The 25,895-nt window shown below is 41.0% G+C and overlaps 1 protein-coding gene across 2 annotated transcripts in view; it reads right to left on the minus strand.

Annotated features, from left to right (window-relative positions):
• AKAP6 (A-kinase anchoring protein 6) overlaps positions 1–25,895 on the minus strand; it is a 552,477-nt gene that overhangs the window by 199,544 nt on the left and 327,038 nt on the right. For both annotated transcript variants that reach the window (XM_044232056.1, XM_044232057.1), the window contains 2 exons: positions 12,302–12,398; positions 10,988–11,154 (listed from right to left, as the gene is read on the minus strand). In XM_044232056.1, coding sequence (XP_044087991.1) covers positions 10,988–11,154; positions 12,302–12,398 — 264 coding nt within the window. The remainder of the gene's footprint in view (positions 1–10,987; positions 11,155–12,301; positions 12,399–25,895) is intronic.

A 25,895-nucleotide genomic window follows, 5' to 3' on the forward strand; every position in this document is an offset into this window, starting at 1 on the left:
CATTCTAAATCCTTCGAGCTCCTTCCCTCCTTACTCCTGCTTACCACCCAACAGTCCTCCTTTCTCTCCTATCTCAGAAGATACACCTTCCCTTCCTGAAACTCACAGCCCCACCTAATCACTTCTTCTCCCTCATCTAAATCATCGTGTCATTTCACCTTCTTTTTTTTTTTTTTAAGATTTTATTTATTTACTTGACAGACAGAGATCACAAGTAGGCAGAAAGGCAGGCAGAGAGAGGGGAAGGGAAGCAGGCTCCCTGCTGGGCAGAGAGCCCAAAGCAGGGCTTGATCCCAAGACCCTGGGATCATGACCTGAGCTGAAGGCAGAGGCTTTAACCCACTGGGCCACCCAGGTGCCCCAATTCACCTTCTTTCTTCAAATTATCTTCTTCAACTGTCCCTTTTTAACTAGTTCTATTCTTTGGCCTATAAACATGACAGTGTCACCCTTATTCCATGAAAAGTATTATTCCAGTATTATTCCTTATTCCAGAAAAGAGTAAGGACTCTCCCCCGGCTGTCAGCATTCTGGAAGTCTCACTGTCGAGCATGTAGATTTCCACTCAACCCCCAGTTTTAATATGGCATCCTTGCTCTCAGTTACTCCAGACATTCCTCAAGGTTCTATCATATTTCTCCCTTATTCTCAGAAAATAGTCTTCTCCTGTCACTATCAACTTCCAAGGCTACAGCTATTATTTCTATTTTGACTGCCAAAGTTATATCCTCAGCATTGACCCCCTACTCTAAGCTTCAGGCTTGCATTTTTGACTGAATATTGTGCATAACCACACAGATGATTTTCAGGTTTCTATTTCTAAATCATTGTTGTCAAACTTTTTTGCGCTTTGGAATCACCTGTGGAGGTTACAAAAAATACCTGTACCCAAGTTATATGCCCAGATATTCTTATTAATTGGATACCAAGATCATTATACTCAGCTTTCAAAACTGCTCATTAAAATGTGCCAACCTCCATAAATGCTAACATGATTCTCCTAATTGCTCGTGTTCAATTCCTTTGAGTCACCATTAACTCTTCCCTCAGTAGCCCCCCATTCTCCAGATACCAAATCCTAATATTTCTTCTTCTATAATATCACTTCTATTTTTTCTTTATTTTATCACGGCCACTGCTTTACTTCAGCTGCCTCTAGTTATTGTACTAGATTCCTAATTCGGTCCTTCCTCTCTCATCCTACTTTTGCCATCTGTTTTCTATGGCTAAATCCGATCATTAAAAACACTCACGGCACACTAGTAAAATACAAAGTCTGCAGCTGATATTCAAAGTTCTGCATTATATATATAGCTCAAAACCTATCAGGCTTTATTGCCCACTACATCCTCATTCCTTCCCATAAACACAAGAGACACCCTATGCTTGAAAGAGCCAGACTATTCACCATTCACCACTCTCTAGCTGTTCCTCAGATATTACCTTTTCCATAATTTTGACCATGTTAATTCCTCTGCCTGGAATGTTCTCCCTCTAATATCGTCCTACTAAAAATTTATCAGAATATTAGAGGGCTTCACAAAATCCATTTTCTCTTAGGGGTCAGGGGGCGCCTTCCCGGACCCCATCAGAATGAACTAATGTCCCCTCCCCCAGACTCCCTGTCTTTATGTGCCTTATTATAGGACTTATCACACAGCCTGCCTTAATTTAGAATGACGTATGTGCAAGTCTGTCTCCACCGATGGGCAGGGAGCAAGGAGAGGTTCAGTGACTTGTCCAGAGTTATGACATCACAGTATAGTTTACATATTCGATATTTATTGATTTAAGGATGGATAAGAACAGCATAGATATAGAGAATAGAACAATCTGAGGACAAAAAGAAGAAAAGAAAAAAGAAAACACATTTGGGAGATGGTGAGTTAAGTAGAAGATTTATGAAACGAAACAGTGGCGTGAGTCTCCACTGAGTAGGTGGAGTCAAATGGCCTTTACCCGGTCATGTCAGGTTTTTCAAAAGAATGAGTAAGACTGAGTATCTTATATATGTTTGGAGCCTAAGTTCTCCCATTAGTAAAGGGATATGATTATAGAAGCTAAAATTGCTAGTACTATGGCGACGTAAGAATGAGGCCATCCCGGTAAAAGGCTTGACACAAACCTAGAGCATAGAAAGCCCACTCTAAGTGTTAACGCCATTAACGGGGTCTCACACACACACACACACACACACACACACACTGGCTATACAATAACATCCAAGATGTCAAAAGAAAGATTTATCTGACTTTGATTTCCAGGCTAGAAAAAGGACTGAATGAGAGAGAGAGACAGAGACAGAGACATAGGAGTATAAATGTCCAAGCAACAGACGTGCGCAGTTAGCGTCTACTGTATTTCACGGGACACATACTTTTCTGTCCCCCTCCCCCATCTCTTTTCTTTTGTCCTGGTCTCTTGCTTTTAGGCTTTCCTTTTTCCCTCTCCCATTACTCATGCAGCAATATCCAGGGCCTACCTTCGCCCTGCAGGGGGCAATACAGAACATGTGTTGGCCTCTGCAGCCCAGCTACCTAGAAAGACGGAAGCCACGGCCCCAACCCAGTGCAAAAATGGCTTGGAAGCTGTGGTGAGATGGCTCCCTACGCTCCAGCCCAGCAGGACCTCCAATCTAGTTAACGTTTCCTGAAAAACATTAACCCTCATTTAGGCGCAGTGGGAGGTGAGACTGGGAATGTTCTGTGAGTCCTGGTGGCAAAGAGCACTGTGTTCCTTACACTGAGAAAAGCTCTCCCTCTCCTGCATCGGCACCACATGGAACTGTACGCTCCAGTTGATTTCCAAGGAGAGGGAAAAAGCAGAATGCGGCTCTCTCAGTGCTTTCTGACCTCGCTGGATGGGAGAGATACTCTGGGTGTGAGAACAATTTAAGCAAACGTTTGGAGGATTCCGGGTGTGGAGGGCAGGTGTGTGTACATTTGAAAGCTGCTGTTTTATAAGAAGTCCTAGGTGACTCAATAAACAGGAGAGCTGAGCAGGGTAATCCCGTTAGCAGGGCTCTCCTCAGCTCCAACCGCTCCCCTGACAGAAACAACACATTCTGGGAAAAAGGGTAAATCACACACTGAGGTAATTGTTTCACATCTTCAAAGAATTTACTTATTAATTTCAAAGTGTTTTTGGAAGCAATTCTGTATCTTGCCTTCCGTTTTGTGCTTAAATACTTATTTTTGTTTTTTTTTTAATGTTGACCTCCAAGTCCCTCTTAATGTATTTATTATATATTATCTTTAAAATACATCAGGCTGAGTTATGAAATGTGAACTCTGCCAGTAAAAGATGGCTGCTTTCCATTGAATGTAACTTTGTATACAACATCATGCATCTTTGCAACTCTGGGTATTATAGATTCTGAGATTAGGCACTCTTTGACTAAATAGGGAAAGAAAAAAACAGACTACCTCCTCGTATCAATGACATTTCTCTGTGTTGATTAGAGACACCAAAGAATTTCACTCCAGATTTTTGCTGAGCCAAACACTTCGGTCTTGAGGCCACCACCAGCAATGGAAATATAGTGTGAAAAATTAAGATAAGCTCTGGTGTTACATGTCATACAGACCATGATAGGGAATGGGCACATTAGCTGTCCTTTGACCTGCTGTATATTTTTATCATCTCAAATCATTTTCAGTCACCTCATTAGAGTGGCAGACCATTTAAAAAAATTCCTCATCTTAGATCCACCCATACATCTGGTCATATGCAAATTTAAGTGCCTCAAGGAGATTAGAGGAATTATCTCTTATTCGATTCTATCATAAATTTAGTACCTACAACAGATCTTCAAAGAAGTAACTCACTTTTGTTTCTGTCTTTCAAAAACACTTTTGAAGAAAAGTTGCCCTTCTGATAACAAAAAAAGCACTACTGAAGAATCCACTGCAGAAGAAAGGGCGCTCCCTAGGTACTGCCTTTCAGGACTGTGTTGATATAGTTCAGAAAAGGAACTGGAGCAGATACTGGCTTTTAGGAAGAATTCCGCATGAAAGAGGGAGAATTGGTAATGCATTTACTACTCATTTGCTTGCATCAAGAACCACATTCCATTTCAATCTGCCAACATCCTAATTAAGATGATCTGAATCTTGGGTGATCTATTATTCTAGATCTGAGATAGCCCAATTTACATTAGACAAGATGTTACACTGTGTGCTTACACTGAGATGATAAGAGCGCTGAGCATGTCTTCCCTCCTGTCTCGCCCAGCACTGGGCAGAGCATTCCATCAGCACTCAATAAATAATGGCCAGGCCTTTGCCTATTGTCTTTCTCTCTACCACTTTACGCACAATTTCATCTTACTGTATCATTTCTGGCTCCTTTTGACACATAGAGCTGTGCTCCTTTCTGCATGAGGAAGATAGGAAAGTATCTCAAGTAATTCTCTATGAATGTGTCCATCCGTGTATATGGGACTAGCAACACCTAAATGCAATTCCCATTCATTACTTCTATGTCGTTTCTGAAGATCTTAAAGAATATGTTGCTTACATAAGCTTTTGAGCCAGAAAAGGAAAGAATACAAAGACAGTGCTTTGGAAGCATCAGGATCAAATTCCTTTCCAGGATAATAATATCCAGCTGCAATATTACCCAAGAGGCACTATAGAACACAGAGAAAATAGCATACAAAGGTACTCTTCAAATCAGCTTCTTTCTCCCCACTTCGGCTAAGGAAAGTTACCCATAATTAATTTTTTTTTAAGATTTTATTTATTTGAGAGGCACCTGGGTGTCTCAGTGGGCTAAGCCTCTGCCTGCAGCTCAGGCCATGATCCCAGGGACCTGGGATCGAGCCCCGCATTGGGCTCTCTGCTCAGCAGGGAGCCTGCCTCCCCCCCTCTCTCCGCCTGCCTCTCTGCCTACTTGTGATCACTGTCTGTCAAATAATAAATTAATAAATCTTAAAAAAAATTTTATTTATTTGAGAGAGAAAGAGCACAAGGAGGGGGGAGGTAGAGGGAGCAGCAGAGGGAGAGGGAGAAGCAGGCTCCCCACTGAGCAGAGAGCCTGATGTAGGCTCATGACCCAAGCCCAAGGCAGACGCTTAACCAATTGAGCCACCCCCAGACACCCCCAAAAAGTTACCTATAACTTATTAACATAATACTAGGTTAATACTAAGTTGTCTGATAAACACATAAAAAAATGTGTTAATATTGGACTTGCCCTCCCTAGACATCTGAATAAAGGCCAGGTTGTCTGCAACAAGTCAGAGGCCACATGTATGTCCCTTCTTAGCCACTATCTAAAACTGTCATTTGTAGGGCTGAGCAAACATATTTAAGAAATGTTCTTAAGCTTGCTGTAAGTGCTATTGTTGAACAGATAACACTGATGACCTTCATAGTCTTATATCCATTTCCAAAGGGATGACAATCTAAGATGTCAATCTAAGAACCTCAAAGAAGGCAGATAAATAAGCACAACCCTGGGGTTCAAAGCACCTCACCCTCTATCTCCTTTCACTAAGGAAATGAAGATGTTTGATGGAACCCAGGGTAGGTCACCCTTCTGGTAGCTGTAAAGTTTTCTGAATTTGCAATAAAATCTTCAAATATTCTTTATGCTAGAAACTTTTCTTCTTCTTCTATTTTTTTTTTAAGATTTATTTATTTATTTGACAGAGAGAACAAGCTTAGGGGTGGGGGTGAGGAGGGAGAGAATCTCAAACAGATTCCCCGCTGAGCATGGAATAGACACAGGGCTCCGTCTGAGGAGGCTGAAAGCACAACCCCAGTGGAAATCAGGAGTCAGATGCTTAACCGACTGAGCCACCCAGATGTGCCTTGAAACTCATCTGTTTCTTTAAAGTGGACAAAGGAACCACTGTCTGATTACAGTGATGCAAAGTTTGAGACGTTGTGTTAGGGACATCCTGGCCTTGATTCTAAGATAGCTATAATGATGGCTGAAGAGGTGACAAGTAAAGAATCAAAGAATAAGAACATCTTAAAGGAGGCAATGTGCAAAGTATAAGAATGCTTTCTTGCTTTCAGGATTTTGGGGTTTTGCCTGGAAAGGTCAAAAAAAAAAAAAAAAAGAATGCAGTCTTTCTTAGGTGTTGGGTATTCAGTGTTCTGAAATCCCTCCAGCTACACACCATTCAAAAATTTAACATACTGAAAGCCTAGTTTTAGCTGATAAACTTTAACCAATATATCTTAAAATAAAATACATAATTACAAGCATATTTTCAATTTTTGGAAGTGAGTTCTAAAGCTCTATTTCTAGAACTGGTGAATTCTGTTCTCTATTTCCATGTATAAAAGATCGCACAGTCTTGGGAAAACACTTTTTTAAAAAATGAAATACAACAAATAAGGTATGCTGCCGAGTCCTGGGGGAGAAGTTTCCCAGAGTCTTTGAATTTCCTCCTATCCTCCTTCTTTACAAGATTTCTAAGACCAAGTCCTTTTCTGCAGTCTCTCAAACAAGGTAAAAAAGAAAAATACCCCCTAGATATATTCTTTAGATTTTCTATTATGCTTCTCAAGTTCCCAGTAGCTTCTGAAGTAAACTTAAGATGAATTCTGGAGTTATTTTTTTATTATGTTTTAATTTTAGTTCTCTTTTAGGTCTAAGATGAAATAGATGATCATAACTGCTCTGCTCGGAGATGCATTTCATGGCACAATGTATACGTGACCTATGCAAGGTCACGTCATGGAAAGAGAACTGACATGAGAGATAACAAGTCGAATCCAAGCTTTTAGTCTTGGACAACTTCAGGGTAACCTATTTAGGTTGCTTTATTTCTAAACAGTAAGTACGTCATAGATATAAAGTCTGTATAGGGCTCTCTCAGCGGTTTGAACAATGTCAATTACAAATATATGAAGAATTACTGCCCAAATCACTGATCATTAAGGGTTATTTTATTTTATTTTATTTTTTGGTCACATTGTGAGCCTTGGTGCAGTGGCAAGCCAGCCTAATTCTCATCCACAATAAGATCCCATGTTCCAGCCACACTACACGTTTCACACCTTGAGGTCTCTGCACATGTTTCACGCTGACAAAAATCCTTTCCACCCCTCATTTAAAACATCAACTCCCCTGTAAATCTTCCCTTTTCATTATTTTCATGCTGGCAAATATCCTTCCCACCCCTCATTTAAAACATCAACTCCCCTGTAAATCTTTCTTTTGAGACCCCTAAACAGGGTTCATTACTTCCTTCCCTGTGTACTCAGAGTGCTGCATACCTATCTAATATAGAATATCTATCAGATTCTATTATAATTATTGGTTTACTGTCTCCACCACCAGAAATGAAAACTTGTCCATTTACCCTTATCTAGGATTTCCCATGTGCCAGGCACTGTTGTGAGCACTATAGCTACATCAGCTCTTTAATCTGTACCGCAGCCCATTTGAGGGGGATATTATCAGCGCCTCCATTTTACAAATGAGGAAGCTAAGACACAGAGAAGTGACGTTGTTCTCCTAAGGACACCCAGCTAGTGAGTGCCCCGAGTGGAACTCGGGCAGTCTGACGTCAGCCAGGGTCTGAGCCTCCCCTGATACTCTCTGTTCGCCCCACAGACGAAAGCAGGCAGGTCATGGATATTAAACAGATAGAAAGAATAATCATACTGATTTCTCCATAGTTTCCTAGGCTTAAATTAGAAATATATTACCTTTGTCTTAAATGGATTTTACCTTCACCCTTGACTATGGAGGAGTTCATCTGTCCAGAGAAAATTCAGCCCAGACTGGGGAGAGAAAGCTAGTTGAGAGGTGGAAGGCCTAGGGTTTTGCTGGCTCTGCCAGGTCAGAGTCAAACTCTCCGTACCTCCCACAGCTTCCATGGCTGCCAAAACCTATAGAAACCTCTCCAGGAGCTGTTTGTAGGGGTACGACTCTGCACACATGTGACACAGAATGCCTGACACAGAGATAGTATTCACGAAGAATACTTAGGTTAGTCTCTGTAAACTGATGGGACTCTGAGCAGGAAGACACTGGGACTTTGGCAAGATTCAAACAGAGAGATTTTTGTCATTGTTTCTTTAGAAGTAAGGCACTCAAATCATTAAGAACCAGATGTATTTATCCTTCCTCCTGACCTAATTTAAATTTATATCTCAAGTCCCCACAGTTGATTGTCACCCATTTTACCATTTAAATCACTTCTTAATTCTTGTATTTTATATATATTCTGTATTTTTCTGATTAAAATTTTTACTCATGGTAGAGATTTAGAAAATTCAGAGGTATCTAAAAATATCTAATTGCATATTAAAGGACTTTACCAATGTTTTAAAATTCTCTTCTAAAATACTATTTTAAATGGCTGTATAACCTTTCGTTAGGGTAAGATGAAGCATGATTTAATTAGCCTGTCCTTGTTTTAAACATTTGGTTGATATCAATTGTTTGCTGTTATAAATACACGCTCTGTGGGGATCCCAGTTGTTGAGAATCCTGTTAGCCCCCATAGGAAAAGGGCCTCTTAGAGCCTATACAACAGTGCTTCTCTGGGAGCTTGTGGAATGCAGATTCTGGGGCCCCAGCAAGGAGGTTCTGACCTCTCAAAGCTGGGCTAAAGCAGGTGCTCCTCTCTTTGAGAAATGCTAACACTGCCTCTCCTTGGAGAATACTTTCTCTTCATCCGGTTACTTCTTTACTCCCTTCTCAATATACACCCCCCCCCCAAAATGAGCTGATTTCAAAGTATCAAACTCAAATTGGTTCTGGTGAAGACAGCTACTCATTTTTACCCTCAGTCTTTTATGAATTTAGGCGACTGCCCCATCTCTGCAGTTCCTCTTTGGCGCCTCCTCAGCCTTTAACCTGACTCCACCCACCTATGGTCCAAACCACGGCCAGGAACAGCTTTTTATGCAGCCAATCGATGATGTCATTTAAATCCCTCCTCACTACAAAACCCTCTCTTTGTGACCATAGGCCACCCAGCTTCCTTCAGACCCTCCTCTTTCTCTCTCTATCTCTCCAACTGCACTGGCCTGCTCACGGAATGCCTCCTCAGAGAAGCCCTCCTTGACGTCCTGATCTAAATCACTTCTCCCAGCGCAAGCTCTAGCTGCTCCCTTTTCTTTCACAGCACATCACCATTTATAAAACTCCATGAGGCAGGTCCTGAGACTTAATCCTTCATCATCAGCATATCTGGCCCTGAGCAGGGCCAGTGAGAGGCAGTCCTCTAGGTGGCGATCCACACAGGCTCTGGGGCCAAAGGGCTAAATTCAAATATGAGTTCTGCTACTGGGGACCTGTGTGACCTTTGGCAAGTTACTTAACTTCTCTGTGCCTCCTTTTTCTCCACTGAGGATAACATGGGACTACCAGCGAGGTTTGTTGTGATTAAACGAAAGAATCCACAGAAGTGCTGAGAATCAAAACTGGCATGTAGAATGCATCGAATACACGATAGCTTTTTAAAAGGAAGCAATCAGTATGCTTTGATAAATAAATAGAACACAACAGACTTTTGAGTTGCATCTTTTCTCATCATCACTGCCCTGCAACCCCAGCCAAAGCATTCTTAGCCCCACCAATGTCTCCCTGCAGCCTGCTCCTAGAGAGGGCTCTACTTCTGCCCTGAGAAATCTGCTGAATACATTCTCCCTTCCATATTATTAGTTCCAGCTTTGATCCTTTCGTCACGTCACTTTCTAGAATGTGTGCTCATGTGCCAAGACCCTGCTCTTCCTTCCTCCGAGTATTTCCTGAAATGTGACTTCCTCCAAGGAGCCTTCTTTAAGTGGAACTGAGCTCATCGTTCCATTCTCTGTTTCCAACAAATAAGTTGAAGGTGGTTGTTCGAGGTTCCAAAGCTATAAATCTTCCGAGCTTTCCCCTGGCTGCGTGGACTCACCACTGCAGGATGGGTAGGGTTTCTCCTGAAGAATGTGCGTCTAAGAAGGTAAAGGGTTTGTTTAACTTGCTCTGTATACGTTTAGCGCAATGCCAATCCACATGGATGCTGAATAAATGTGACTTGATGATGATTTAATTACCTTGTCCATGCCAGGAATAGAAACCCTGAACACTTAAGTCTGTTTCCCCCCACGTTGCAATATGTTTCAATGCTGAGTCTATTATGAGACTGGTTTTCTGCATGTACTTTCACAAAAAGGATAAATACAAAAGAGAGATTACATGAAAATATCCAATTAATAAAATTATTTTCCACATCCTGAGTCCGAAGATACCTTTGGAACAGCAGTGCATTGTATTAAAAGGTGCCTCGTTTAAAGTTTAATTGCACATGCTTTATGGGTTATTTTATAAATCTAAAATAGATAACCAAAACATGTCAGTACTGGTTTTTAAAGTACTTGTTGTATTCGGTGCATGCACCATTATGGAGAACTTACACTCAGAGCAAAAAGATTTGTAGCAAAGCATATGACCTTCTTCCCACTACAATGACCATCCCCTAATTAGGCAATGCATCTGATAGTCATTAACAGGAATGAGATAATGAATCACTTTCTCTCTTCTTTGTTAATTTGCTGTAACCAAGCGGCTAATGGATGTCAGAGCTGAGTGATTGCACTGATTATAGTGATTTATAGTTGCAACAAAACAATTTAAAACCATTCTGATTATTCATGTTAAAGATGCTTTATGTTTTGTTTACTAAATGTTTTATGTCCCTTTTTCTCCTACCCCCCAAAGTATTGAATCCCTCCTCCTCTGCCACTTTTGACAAAAAGACCTTTTCCTGGAAAACTTGAAAGTTGTAGGCTTTTTTTTTTTTTATTGTTTTAAACTAAGCCATTTCATTTTGTTTATCTTTTGTTTCTGTATATCTACATATCCAAGTAGTTATAGAGACAGATAGATAGATGGATGGATATAGAAATAGTTAGACAAAGTTTACCCAGTAGAAACAAAAAGCCTTCAGGGTGGAGAGAAAACTTCAGTGGTGCCTAGTTCAAAAGAAGGCAGAAATGAGAGGAAATCAGGCAAACTTCAAGCCACTTACCTTGGGGCTTCCAGTCCCTTCCTCGCCCTCCACAGACACATCAGTAGCCAGAATCTCAGCTTTGATGGTATCCAGAGCCCTGAGAATCCAGCTGTGTTGTCGTTTGATTTGCCTCTGCAGCTCCTTCCACTGGCTTGCAATCATCCGCAGCATGTCCTTCAGCCCTTCTCCAAAAGGAGGGGAAAGCACAAGTTACAGGCTCGACTGCATTTTTTACCCAGGATTGACTTTTAGCCAGTAAATTAGATGACTATTTCAAACAGTAAGTCTAATTTTAAACAACCATTATCAACACCTGACATATAAGCATTTGTGCCCCAGGAGAGGGGCTGGGGATTTTGCCTTCACAGAAGGCATAAGGACACAAAAATGGGATCACCACAGAGATGCTTGGGTGGGAATCGACTTAGCTTCTGTGCATTGACTTAAAAAAATGCATGTTGGACAAAAATGACCAAGTATAAAAATGACTGACACCAAAGCTTCACTTTCCAAAGAGAAGGGCCTGTGTGTATCAGTGTGGAGACTTCATAGTGATCAGAAAGATGCACAGAAACAGGCGAAGTGAACTCGATGAGGAATACGGTAAATGGGCCAGAATTAAGACAGCAGTCCTTTCCCTTAGCATGTCCGATTAATGCTGCTCTTTCCTTATTCAGCTGTGGTAAGCTCAAAGAAAGAGCCAGATTATAATTCACCCTGTCTTACGGTCTTTTACTACCAGGGTAAGTATAACCAAATGACAAAACTATTTTTTATTTATAATCTGTTCCTCATAAATACATTAATACTGGGAAAGAGTTGGTTTAAGGCCAAAACTCTGCTAATGCAATGACCAGCAAAAAAAAAAACAAAAACGTGCAAAATGTTCACATGTGCAAACTGGCAGGGAAATAATCGGATGTATCTCGTCTGCCTGCCTTATATCAGTAATGATATCTATAAGTACCCTAATGCATATGCATTATAACTATTTGCACAATTCTCATTCATTATCTTAATGTTATTTCCAGGGCACCTACATCAAAAAGCATGTCAATGTGAAGTTTTCAGGAATGTGATTTCAATTGAAACTCGGGCGAACAGCAAGCCCAAAATAAAATGAACAGACCATTTGGAGGCAGTATTTCATCGTATAAGTATCACAGCATTGTATGCAGTATATGAAACATTTATAAATCTTGAAGGTCAATCTGATAATGTAAATATTAATAATACATAAGGAAGTGAATATATGCAGTAATTTACAGCAATGCTTCTTCATTCTTAATAGTCTGGAGACATAAAGGCTTGCAATATTTCAGGAGGATTTACCTGCTTTGTGAGATGCAATAAGCTCAAGAAGTTGGTATCCTTCCTCCTCCACAGCTTCCTTGAGAGCACAGTGACTGTCTACATTCAACTTAAAACTCTGCAAGGAAAAATATGAGCATCAAACCCTGGCAAGGCAGTTAAACATAAAACATCCATACAAAATTACTTGCTACTTTTTATCAAGAACCACACAGCCCAATTTACCCAATAGACAAACTAATTTGCAATACTAAAAGCTATTGATATTTGGGATCTGGGCTCAAAATGTTTCCGTTAGATTAGCAGAGTGCATCTGTTTGGAAACAGCTGACAGATCTAGAAATTCATTAGGTTTTTATGAAAAGTCACATCCCGTAGGCTATATCAGGAGTAGCAGTGTTCTATAAAATATACTGAATTTCTACCAGCACATATGAGCTCTCTTCTTCACTTTTTAAAAATGTTAGTGATAGCACTATTTATGAAACCATAAAAAAATTGGCAGCGTAAAATATATTAGCCTTATGTGCATATATCGAAATCCACTGATAGAGAAGGGTTGGACTGGCTGTTTCTCAGATATCACACAAACCAGAGAGCATCCAGGGGGACTGAGTACTGTACTGAGGAGTCAAATGCTTCCCAAATCTTTTTGATTTTTAAAAGCTTATTTCTTACAATGTAATTCTGCTTGAAAAATGAATATGTCAGGCACATCATGGGCATTTTTCACTCGCGACCATCATCCAAAACCCAACAAGTGCTGGTATGGCTGAATCCCAACTCAAGGCCATTGCTTTCAGGAAGCCTTCTCTGTTGCTTTACGTGGAGTTACAGACTCCCTTCTCCCTGCTCTTACAATGTGTTTCTACTACAGAATTTATCACCTGTATCCTGCTCTATTTCTACACTCTGCTATCAAATTATAAGCAATTTTAAAGAAATTCAAGTTTCACATTCATCTCCAACTCAGGTCACATGGAAGATGTTCAACAGATTTGCAGAATTCATGGATATCTGTCAAACTGGATCAACAGCACTCTCTGAAGGGGAAGGCTTCCAGTTAGGTATTTCAAGAAACATAAGGTGGTTTTCCAAAGAGTTCCCACCTCTGGAATGTTAGAAGGCATTTCAACCACAGCAGGTCCAGTGGAGAGGAATCCTAATAACCAATCTGTTGAGTCAATGGCTAGTCTTCAGGGTGAAAATCAATTCCTTGAGTTGACTAATTAGGACATGAATTTGAAATACTGCATGCCAAATGTTGGCTTCTCCATGACAGAGCTCCACAATATACAATATATTTCACTGTCACTGATGATTCCTTGAGCAATAGCTGTATGCAGAGCCCTAAGCTTGGTGTTAAGAATATTTAACACAAGCTTGGGGCACCTGGGTGGCTCAGTAGGTTAAAGCCTCTGCCTTTGGCTCAGGTCATGATCCCAGGGTTCTGGGATCGAGCCCCATATCGGGCTTTCTGCTCAGCGGGGAGCCCACCTCCTCCTCCTCTCTCTCTCTCTCTCTCTCTCTCTCTGCCTGCCTCTGCCTACTTGTGATCTCTCTCTGTCAAATAAATAAAATCTTTTAAAAAATTAAAAGAATATTTTAAAAATTTAAAAATAAAAAAAAAGAATATATAACACAAGCTCATGATGATACAGGCCCAGTTAGAATGTAATTTGGATGAAAGAGGTTAAACCACCAAAAACTGTAAAGTTAGGTACATTCATTCATTCATTTAGGAACCATGCATCATGCCTGTTCTGTACACTGGACTGATAGTGACTTAAGGGGTTTAAAACATGGCCTCTGGCATCAAAGGGCAACTAAACATGTCCCTAGGAGAACAAAGTGCAGCCCAAGTTATCGCGGATGTTCAGGAGTGACTCTAGGCTCTCTTTTTCTTAGTGGCAAAAAGGGGTCTTCTTTTTAAAGCTGAGAGGAAAAAGGTTAAAAGAAACTGGATATGAAGGAGATGGGGACAGACAGATCAGAGTATGAAGTATAAAGATAAGAACTTTGACTAAAAAAAGTGTTTGACTCCAAAATGGTGAACTGTTTCATCTGACTAGAGGCATAAAAAACAGGGAAGTTTTAGCCAAATACGACAGAAGGAAAACAATGGTAAGTTTCCTCACAGGCTGTTCACTCTTTCTCGTATTGTCCTTTTTCGGCTATAGGTATACGGTTGAATAAAATAAAGTATGGCAAAGTAAGGGAAGCCTAATGCTTCTGGTCAGCACAAACACTATGAGCTCCATGAAAAATTAAATATTACTTTCTAGCCAAAATATGGCTGCATATACTTTTTGCCACTGCAGTAGATATCCTCAACTCTGAAACATGGCCATGTGCAATAAGGTTCATGTATGTTTCAGGGAGAAGGGACAAGGAAAAGAAAAACACTTGAGATCAATGTGAGAGTGCCACAATTTAGGAAGAAACCTGTTCTTGAGATTTCCTTATAACTGTAAATTTAGCCTAGTGCTCTCTCTGATTCTCTGTTTACTTACAACAGACTTGTGCTGAATGGTTAGTAATCATGAGCTTCTGAAGAGGTGCATCAGGCCTATGTCTCAGAGCGAAAGAGAACCTAAGGACCTGTGAGTAGGTTGGATAATTTGACATAATTGAAGCCAAGAGTATAGAATAGATGCAGCTGGGTCTGGTTCTGCCTCAAGATGATGTGGAAGCATTTGATTAGGAAAGTGGAAGAGATGAGGTATTCATTATTAGGAAAAAGATAAGCTGATAAGCTTGACGCTGTAGAGAAGATCCATTTAATATATCTATTACCCAAATGGTACAATATTGCTTGATTTTCAGGTGCACCCATTAACCATTAATAATATCAACTAAGGAATTCGTAATGGGCCGCCGAGGAGGCAGCCATGCAGGCACATTAACAAAATTGTCCATGAAATTTCTGGCCACTAAAGGATTCTGTAAAGAGCATTCCCCATTCTGTCCCCACCTCTTCCTGAGGGAAGGAAGCTTAGATGGAAGGATTTGCTTCTCTTCCTCTTTCATTTTCTTTTTCCTTGAACCTGATACTTGAACACATTTCCATTCTTGTACTCCTAACACATTCCCTCAGCAATGCTGGATATCCCTCTGCAACATCCACAGAATTCCCTGAAAATGCAGGGCATTCTCTGAAGATTTAATTTATGGCAACATTATCATAGGTGGGTACCACGCTCTTGTGTCAATGATTATGTGACACTCCTTAAATATGAGTAATCTGGGTTCTAGGAAACTCCAGACCTTTTTTAATGTCTTTAAAGCAGCATATAACTGAACACCTAGAAGAGAACAACTAAGGAAATGGAAAACACAGTGACTGAGACAAAGGATTGGATTATCAAAGAGATGATACATCAGAGGCTGAGGAATGGGTATATCCACACCTGCAACCTCTAGCTCCACCAACTTCGATAGATCTGGGTGCACTACTCCTTGGCAGGATCAAAATTTATACCGATTCTACTTTGACCATGATCAGACTTTATATGGCAGTCATGTGGATATGAAATGAAATCAAGGAAATGTACACCTTGGTGGACAAAACTATGCCAAGAGTGAAGAATGATCATTGCTCATGAGGACTCATAAGATTTGGATCTCCTGGCACAGAAAATCATGGGAAAGACCATACTCACATTCAGAGGCTTAAAGATCGAAAGTGGCTCAGCCTTAGCAGCGTTGTCTCATGAACACAGACTTTCAATCGTGCAATGAAATACTGTTAATGTCTGCCAGGTCCATTGATGTCCATGAGTATTGAGATGTTGGTGAACAATCAAAGAGGCTGAAACAAGTTATTGAGTCTTTCCTGACCAATTTCAGTTTTTTTAAGCGCATGAATTATTAGATATTTACTGGGCAGTCTTTGCCAGGCTTAGAGATACAAAAGATAACAATACACAATATATAATCTGGGCCCATGAAGCATATAGTTTTTTGGGTGAAAGAGATTTAAAAAAAAAAAAAAGCCAGTAGTATCATAGGACTCAGCATAGCATAAATGTGGAATCAGGGTTTGGTGTCTAAGAGAGAATGGAAGGACCTTAAGCAAAATGAATAGAAATATGCCCTACCCAATGAGTTTTTTTTTTTTTTAATTAAAGTATCACACTGGCCAAGTAAAACCAAGAGTGTGGGCTGTATTCTGTACAAGTGTGGCAGGTGCTGGATAGGGGCTGTGGGATCCCAAGCTGGGCGCCAGGTTCTGCAGAGCCTTGCAGAGAGCTAGTGGAGAAAGGACTAATTTGTATGCAGGCCTGGAGACAGCATTTATTGTAGCAGGAAGTAGGAAGCCGAAGGCAGGTAGGTGTGGCCGGGACAGGGTATTAGCAGGAGAGGCGGAAGCTGTGATATGTGGTCATTAACTTCAAGGGCCATGAAAGAGTCAGGGAAGAAGATGTCAGAACACTGGAAACGGATGGACGCAGTTCTCTGTTCTAGAAAGCTCTCTCTGGTTGTTGTGCAGAGTTGATTTTAAAAGGGCAGACTGGAGACAAGCAGGCCATTAAGGAGACTGCTATGGTAATACAGGCCAGATGTTTCTGCATGTTCACAATTTTAATTAAAAAAAGGTGTGCTTTTCTTCTAAATGAATGAAAGTAGAAAAAAATGGAGAAAATCTTCTGTCTTTTTAAAGTTTTTCTCAGTGTGTGAGAGCAGCATGTGCCAGAATTTAGTTCCTTGGCTGTTCTGATGATAAATACCAGAGGTTATTAGTCAGGAGTCTCCCAATGTGAAAGACATATTGAACTGATGAACTTTTACTCCCACTGTCATTTTAAAGAGATGGTATATATGCTGATGAATAAGGCACTTGATGACACTTTTTCTTCACACAAAAGATTTTTACTACCCTAAGAAAATGAAAACTTGCTTTTTTTTTTTTTTAAAACAAGGGCAGGAGGAAGAATGTGTGTTCAATCAGAAAAGCAGAGGCTTAAAAAGTCACCTGCTACCTGCCTTAGGCCATCTCCACCCGGGGTCCCCTCTGTGCCATGCCTACACCATCCTGTGTTCCCAAAGGGACTCGGTGAGGAAGAAAGCCCCGATCCCCTGGGTTGTAGCTGGAAGCTCCTCTTCTCCTCTCCCCAATGCCAACAACAGAGGATGATCATGTGGTCCTCAAAATACAAAATATATCTCGTAAATGCTGTATGTGTCAAGAACTGAAAGATTTTTATGAGTAAAACAGTTCTTTAGGAACCTCCTAAAAACTGGACAAGTTATTACAGAGCCATTCAAATTAAGATTGTGAAATCACATGAAAAATACACAGAATGTATTACAAGCTCAAAAAAATGAAGATTCAGAATGGTGTCTGTGACGGCAGTAGAGCTATACAAATGAATAGTCCCAGTGCATGAAAACAGAAGTCTGCGGGGAAACACAACGAAATGTTAACATCATTTGTGCAGGGTAGGACCTGGAGTTAATGTAGCCTGGTCTCACGGAAGGGGTTCTCTGTGCTTCGGCTTTCTACAACAGAAGATGAAAATAATACTGACTTCTAGGTTATTGCGAGAATTAGAGATAATGATTGTAAAGCACTGAAGCAGCACCCGGAAATAAGTGGGACCAAAGAAAAAATCATTACGACTTTTAAATTCATTTTTTCTCTTTTCCAAACGTGGTCTGTGGGAAATGGTACTTTACAGTGACTTCAGGCGACAACGAGCACTTCCCATTGAGGCTCTCTGAACTCTGCAGGTGCACGCACCACATGGTCTTTCTCCAGTGTCATCACCCAGCACAGGTCTGCCCATAGGGGGCGCCCAAACATAGATGCTGCCATCTGAGATGGGGCCGAGGCTGCCTGGACAGAGAGGCCAATGATTTGGGGCTTCCTTCTGCCTCAAGTGTGTGCTCTTGGGCAAAGCATCTAACCCTTCTGGGCTTCTGTTTCCTTATCTACAGTCTAGGCATTTGGACTCAATATTTTCCAGTCCCTGGACGCACTGATTTTATCTTTCAGCCAGACGGTTCAGGATAGGTGGCTTGGGAGGCTTTTTATTTATTCTAAACTAGAAAATTTTCAAAGGGGGAAGAATCCCAAAGGCCATCTAACCATTCATCTACCCCAGGGCAGCTCCGTCCCTCAACCATCCTGGGCAGATGTGTTCATTCTATTTTTAACTATCTCCAGGGAAGTTTCTTCTAACTTCTCATCCCGAGTCCGCAACATTTCTTCTCAGGAATTTAAGAGCTCTGTGCAAAGCAGCACGAGCCTTCCTCTGCTTCAGATTCTTTTGCCAAGTCATCTCTGCAGTGTGGGAGTTGGAAATCAGAAACATTGTGAGAATATGCCAACAAAATCCACACGTCCAATCAATCATCAAGCCGTGCCAATTAATTTCTCCAACCTCAAATCTTCCATATTGATTAACACTGCCTTTGAGTCAGGCCCTCATCATCATCTCTTGCCAGGTTGACTTCAACGGCCTTTGGTCATGGCCCCTCAAAACCACATTTATTCCTTATTTGTGGCCTGCCTGTGAAGGCGCAGGCATTGTCCTAAGTACATGGGATGTGGCTGTGAACAAGGTAAATAGCCCCTGACCTCTCAGAGCTCACCGTCTAATGAGGGGTGGAGGGTGTGCATCTTAATTGCAGTCAATTGTGTCAAGGAGGCCATGACAGGCTGTGGGTGCTGGTGACAGCCTGGTCTCTGGAGCTGGTCGGCCTGGGTTCAAATCTCAACTCCTCCATCACCTACCCACTGTGTCACTGTGGGGAACCTCTGGTTACTCAGTTTGTTCAACTGTAAAAAGGAAGAAATGTTAGTGCCTACTTCAGGAGATTGCTGTGATTACTTCAGGAGATCACCAGTAGAACACAGTCCAGCCTCTCATAATAGTTCAAGAAAAACCATTTCATTATACAGAATGGCCTGCCTCCAAAACAACTCCAAAAAAGATGCTCCTTCATTGTAGGATAAGGTCCAGCCTTATGACCTACAGAGCATGACCTACAGAGCCCTCTCCAATCCCAACCAAGTCTGCTTCTCAGGTCCCATGTCTGCTTGAAATGCTCCTGAAATGCATCAAGTTTCCAGCTTACACCAGCCATCTCACATCTCTGAGATTCTGCTCTTGCTGGTACCTCTGGTAAGGACTGGTATGGACAGTCCCCCCCGCCTTCCCCTGGCTAAGGCCTGCTCATTTTTTAAGATTCATTTCAGGGGTCAATCTCTCTAGCAAGTTTTCCCCGACTTTCTTCTATCCTCCCAGTTTGCACATTCTCCTAAGTATCCCCAGGACATGTGCAGAGCTCAAACCGCTACTTGCTACCATGCTGGATAACTAACTGGTGATGTTATGTTCTTCCCAGCCATGAGTTCCTGGAGTTTCTTCTCACTCATTTTTGAATCCACGGTGCCTCAAACAGTGCCGGGCACACAGAATAAATAAAGATTCATACCAAAAACCTTCCATGGAGCTTTCAAAGTGCACATGGCACTTTGGGAGATGTTGGTGCAGTCACTCTTCGCTTGGAAGTGGTTGATAAATGTCCCCAAATTTTACTCAGTGAACACCATGTAAATGAGCTGTCATGTTCCTTCACTTACAAAATTACTTGCCAATTACACTTAGATGATCCCAGTGTAATTGCCATGTAAACTGTACCCTGGCTGAGATAGCCCAAATCATCAATTTAACTTTACCCTCTCATCATATGGTATTTACCACATAATTAAATAAATGGTCAGCCGCCACCACAATTGTATATCTCCCCAACGCCATGAAGTGGCTACATTTGTCACTGATTTATCAGTTATGACAATACGCAACACACCTCCAGGTATAATATCAGAAGCTTAAAAAATTTGAAAGCACTATAAAACTCTTGAAAAAGAAGTTACAAGTTTATGATCAAGAAAAGAAGCATCATAAAAACTTTGTTTACTTTAAAAGAAGGAGGAGGAGGAGGAGAAGGAGATGAAGAAGGAGGAGGAGGCAATAAGATATAAAGACAAAAAAAATCCTTATTCCCCCTACGGAGACTTTCTTCCTGAAACCTCAGATAATAAAAACATCTCCCAGAATTTGAAGGGAAGGTCAGTTCTTCAAACAAATCACAATTTCTTTCAAATAAACAGTTGCATTTTGCTGTGTGTGGAAAGCCAAATGTATTTTACTAAAGTTGACATTCCTTGCTAATCGACTTGCTAATACCTCATGCAAGAATCAGATACATGGGAGAGACCCTAAATGTTGACAGTGCCTCTTAGTGACCACATTTTCCTTTGCTTTTCTGGATGCCACCTCCACACTGGGCACAGGTAATCACATTGACTTCCCAGCATGGCCACATTAGACCAAATGGATTCACAAACAGAGGTTCTGTCTAAAGGGACTGTTTGACTTCCAGAACACACTGCTCTGAGGCTCTGATTGAAAAAGAGGTCAGTGCTGGCCCAAATATCACTCTGCCCCCCGCGGTGGAATAATTGATGTGCAGCAGCCCCTACAGATGTGGAGTCACTGAGGTGATGGATGGATAGAAGTATATTATTCACATGTACATCTGCTAATATACAGGCCCCAGTGCAAACACCAAGACTTAAGAATATTATGTGGATTTAGGACAATCCCTGAAGGACTCCACTTCCATTAAAAATTTGTTTGGCAGCCTGGGGCAGATCTATTCCAACTCCCACATGCTTCATGCATTTGAGAGGGGGAACCAAACTGCTTTAAAAATAAATTTAATAAATCTTGTAATGTCAAATCATTAACATCCTGTCTAGTCATATCGTCTTCGTATTTTGAAAGAGCAACATTAACCTGTGGAATTTTTTTTTAAAGCTTTCTAATATCTGAGTTAACATTTTTATTCTCCTTGGGTTTTCTACCAAAGGGAATGAATTACATCCTGAAAACAGGAGAGAACATTCCAATTTTTTCCTTCTATAGGCATTTCTCTTGTCACAAATATACCAGACAACTCAGAAAGCTCTGTGACCAGAGTCCATTTTGGTTTGGAAATAGTAGAGGAAATAATTGAACTCACAGACATTTGCAGTTATTGTTTGCTGATTTACAATACTAGTTACAATTTGCTGCTTGTAATGGTTGTAACACCGCTCTTACAAATGTTCATTCATTCATCTAGCAGATATTTTTAGTACCTATTATGCACATGCAAGGCTGGGTGTCAGAGGAGACAGCAAAAAGACACACAAGCTATCCCCTCAAGCAAGTGACAGTCTGGGTGGCTGGGGAGAGACCCAACCTCTCTAAGGACACCTGAGCTTCGCATACCACATATACTTCTCAGGTCTCCGAGGAAAATGCTCACGATTCCTTCCAAATGAACAAAATATCCTCACCTGCAATGTGTTTGTTTGCTCTTCACAACCATCTTCAGCAACTGTAACAGTTGTTTTCTGTGTCAGATCTGTTTCAAGCCTGAAACTCTCACCTTAATATTACTTGTACTGAGTGCACTGCTTCAAGATTCCAAAACCCTATGTGACCCAGTAGATGAGGAGGATCTGTACATGGGTGTACACTGGAAGAGCAGCGGAAGGGGACGGCACCCTGGCTCAGGTGAGCTAGGTCACGCACTGGCTTCCGTCCATATAGGCTCCTATATGGACATGCAGCCTGGGCTAGAAGGCTCATGGTACAAAGCCAGTCTGCAAACCTTCTTTTCAGCACTTAGCCTATTACTGCCCTAAGTAGGAAGAGTTTAATAAATGCAGTGTTTCCCTGGCATCCTAATTTAAAATAACCATTCTGTCCTAAAAAGAGCAATAAACAAAATAATAAATTGGTAAAATGTTTAGCCACCAACAATTTTCAAAACGATGAGAACACGGGATTAAGTCCTAGCACTGAGACAAGCCAAAGTGTATTCCCAGGGGCTTTGAACAATTCAGGATTCCTTTTAAGCTGAAAACGGAATACTCTGTGTCTCTTAGATGGACAGAATTAGACCTATGAGCCAAGGAACGCAGTCCAGGACTTCTACATGGCCAAAATGAGCGTCCCGTCCCCACACATCAACATCAAAATGCCTGCATGGTTAGGAATGCCTGGCAGATCTTTCCATTACCAAGCCACCAAAGGAAGTAACTCAAGGCTGGGAGCTGAGTATTTTAAATACCCCAAAGAGAAGTAATGCTGCTTCCCTACTAAACTCTCAGCTCTTCACCTTAAGCTGATGGGAAGCAAGAGGAACAAGCAAATAGAACTTCAAAGGTCCTATGAGGCCACCAGCTCTGCTAGGCAAGGCGAAGGGAAGTGGCGGCCAAACTCATGCAGCTCAGGTTTTTGAAGTCTAACCGACGGTCTCCCATTAGCTGAGCAATACAGTCACTGCTGTACGGTGGCAGCTGCTGGTCTTGTGAAGCTCAGGCTTCTTGGGCCAGTGCTGCCCATCATCTCAGCAGAGAAAGGTAGCCAGGGAGAAGTGGGCACCAGGAAGTGCCCATCATCTGTTAACTTGAAGCAATGCAAAATGGAGCAGAGGTGGAGATAGGAAAGCAAAGCAAAAGAAAACCAGCGTTTTTGGGGAAATTTTCCTGTATGGCTAAAAACTGTGAGATGTATATTGTTGTTGTTGCTTTTAATGAAACAAATGAGAGCTATTTAATAAAAATGCAATATAATACAAAGTTCTAAATGTAGACAATAAATGCATGAAAGTATCTGTATGGAGATTTTGTTTCTTTTTTTTTTTTTTTAAGATTTTATTTATTTATTTGACAGAGATCACAAGTAGGCAGAGAGGCAGGCAGAGAGAGAGAGGAGGAAGCAGACTCCCTGCTGAGCAGAGAGCCCGATGTGGGGCTCGATCCCAGGACCCTGGGATCACGACCTGAGCCAAAGGCAGAGGCTTTAACCCACTGCGCCACCTAAGCGCCCCTGTATGGAGATTTTGTTAGCCAGGAACATTACCAGTTTAATCCAGTCTGTCTTTATAAGTACTTAGGGTAATGACACAGTAAGGAAAAATTTTCAAACCCTCCAGGATTACCAAGGGTTATAAGAAAGGGTACCAAGATTATAAGCACTGTCTGCAGGATTTGGGCACTTCTCTGCCACCTTGTGGTAGCCCCCTCAAAGTGCAGACACTGATCCTAAAAAGAACCGCGAAGGTGGGCTTTAAAAGCTACCCCATACAAACATACTCAACCTCTGTACGCACATAAACATGGACCCTATACGCTTTTTCAGACCTGTAGCAAAAGCCATCCCTAGACTACAACAGACTTTCATTACATGGGGTCTCTGAGCTGCTGCAAACAACAGCCACTAATGGGACAAGGAAGAGAATTTCAACTAATGTTAAAAAAAACAAAACAAAACAACAACAAAAAAGAACCCTGAATGCTCAATGCTGTATTATTTGCAAAAGCATAAATAAGGACGCGGCTTAAATGGCCATCATCATGGGAACGATTACATAAATTGTGGCTCATCCACACAATAAAATATTAAGGAGCTGCTAAAAGTAAAATGGGTAGTAGATCTTCATGTACTGACAGAAGGATGTCTGAGATATCTTTAGATACAAAAAGCAAGTCATCGAACAGTATGTATAATATGAATTTTAAAAATTCTTAAAATGTATGCATTTTTACACCAACAGGTCCAAAAGGATACAGAACAAACTGTTTATGCAAGTTATCCAAGGGAGGGTAAGACTTTTCACTTTTATTTTTATGCTCTTTTATACAGTTTGAATTTTTTTTCTAGTGAAGAATGAAAGATGAAGTTTCCTTCACCTTCAGCACATGCCCCCGCAAGCCAGGTCACTGAGTTTTTGTAACATCTGCCCCTTCTGTCCCATGTAAATACTCCTTGTAATGTTCACATTCCCTGGCTCCACACACCCCTAGATGGCCCTAGAGCTTCAGTTCTACTCTACACAGAGAAGCTGTCTCCCAATTTTCACATTCTTCAATACATTCAAGTCTTGGTCAGATTTCCATCAGCTATGGCGTGGCAGGCCTTGCTGTGCTACTGTCAAGGACATTAGTAGCCTTGGGGAGAGTAGGGAAGATGAAACAGACATTGGCAATGAGGTTTGTGACCATTCAAGAGAGAACATCAAACGGAAAACTCTGATCCATCCCTCTCTTGCTAATCTACCCGCTCTCCTCTGTTCTTACCTACCTTCCACCTAACCCCGACCCACATCCTCTCCAGTCTGCCCATGGTTAGGCATCATTTCATCCTTGCATTCAACAACAGCCTCCCTCATCTTAGGCTTGTTCCACCCAGGCCAAGGTAAACAAGCTCCCGGAACACACTGGTCCTTCCAGGACTGGAATCCGAACATGCTTTTGACACACGTAGAGACCTGATGGCTGCTTATCAGCCTGGCCTTGATGTCTGTTGAACCCTGGGTTCCTCATACTGTTAAGATATCCATGTTCTTTTGGGACAGAACGCCCCAAATAGTGTCCTTTTAACATACTTTCTATTCACATCACAGACTAGGGACTCATTTCCTTAATACATATAAAACTCCCATAAATCTTGAAGCAAAAATCCAAAGACCCAACAGAAAAAATAGGCTAAGAATATGAGCAGAGAGTTCTCAGAAAAGAAATACAAATGACTCCTAAAAATATGAAGAGGTACTCGACTCCATTTAAAATACAAGAAATACAAGGGTGCCTGGGTGGCTCAGTGGGTTAAGCCGCTGCCTTCGGCTCGGGTCATGATCTCAAGGTCCTGGGATCAAGTCCCGCATCGGGCTCTCTGCTCAGCAGGGAGCCTGCTTCCTCCTCTCTCTGCCTGCCTCTCTGCCTCCTTGTAATCTCTCTGTCAAATAAATAAATAAAATCTTTAAAAAAAAAATACAAGAAATACAAACTAAACTACAATGAGATGCTATTTGTAACTATCAAAGGGACATAGATCACCAGTGTGATAACATACTTCCTAGCAAGGATGGGCCAATGGAGGCATTCTCATGCCCTGCTGAGTATAAACGGTACAATCACTATAAAGGATAATTTGGCAACACATGAAAATTGTAAATGTGTATAACTTTGACCCAGAAATTTCACATATAAGGTATTTACTCTAAGGATAGACTTAAATGATGCACTATGATGAATATTCAAGGATATTCACTGAGGCACTGTTCATAATTTTAAAAAAGGCTGCAAACAATCTGTTTTCATCAATAAAGAACCAGTGAATTATGAATAAAAAATAATAAATAAACATAATAAAGAATTAAGTGAATTATGGAATATTCATAAATGGAACACTGTGCAGCCATTGAAAAGGATAAAGTCAGTTCTACATTTGCTGATTTTGAATTACTGGTAACATAAGTCAAGGGAACAAAGTGAAGTACACATATGCATTTGTTTTCAATGAACAACTCTGAAAGAATATAAAAAACCAAAGAACACTGGTTGCTTCCGAGAAAAAGAATCGGTAACTGGGGGACAGAGGTAGGAGGCTTACTTTTGACTTTCTACCTTTTTGCTCCCTTCCTTTATTTACCTTTAGAGTTTTATGTAACATCCATATATTCATGAGTCCAAAATTTTAAAAAAAAAAAAAAATCTTAAAAACCAGATAACATTGTCTGTACCAGCATATCTTTCAAATGATATACT

The sequence above is a fragment of the Neovison vison genome, chromosome 13 (genome assembly GCF_020171115.1).
Source record: "Neovison vison isolate M4711 chromosome 13, ASM_NN_V1, whole genome shotgun sequence".
NCBI classification, from domain to species: domain Eukaryota; kingdom Metazoa; phylum Chordata; class Mammalia; order Carnivora; family Mustelidae; genus Neogale; species Neogale vison.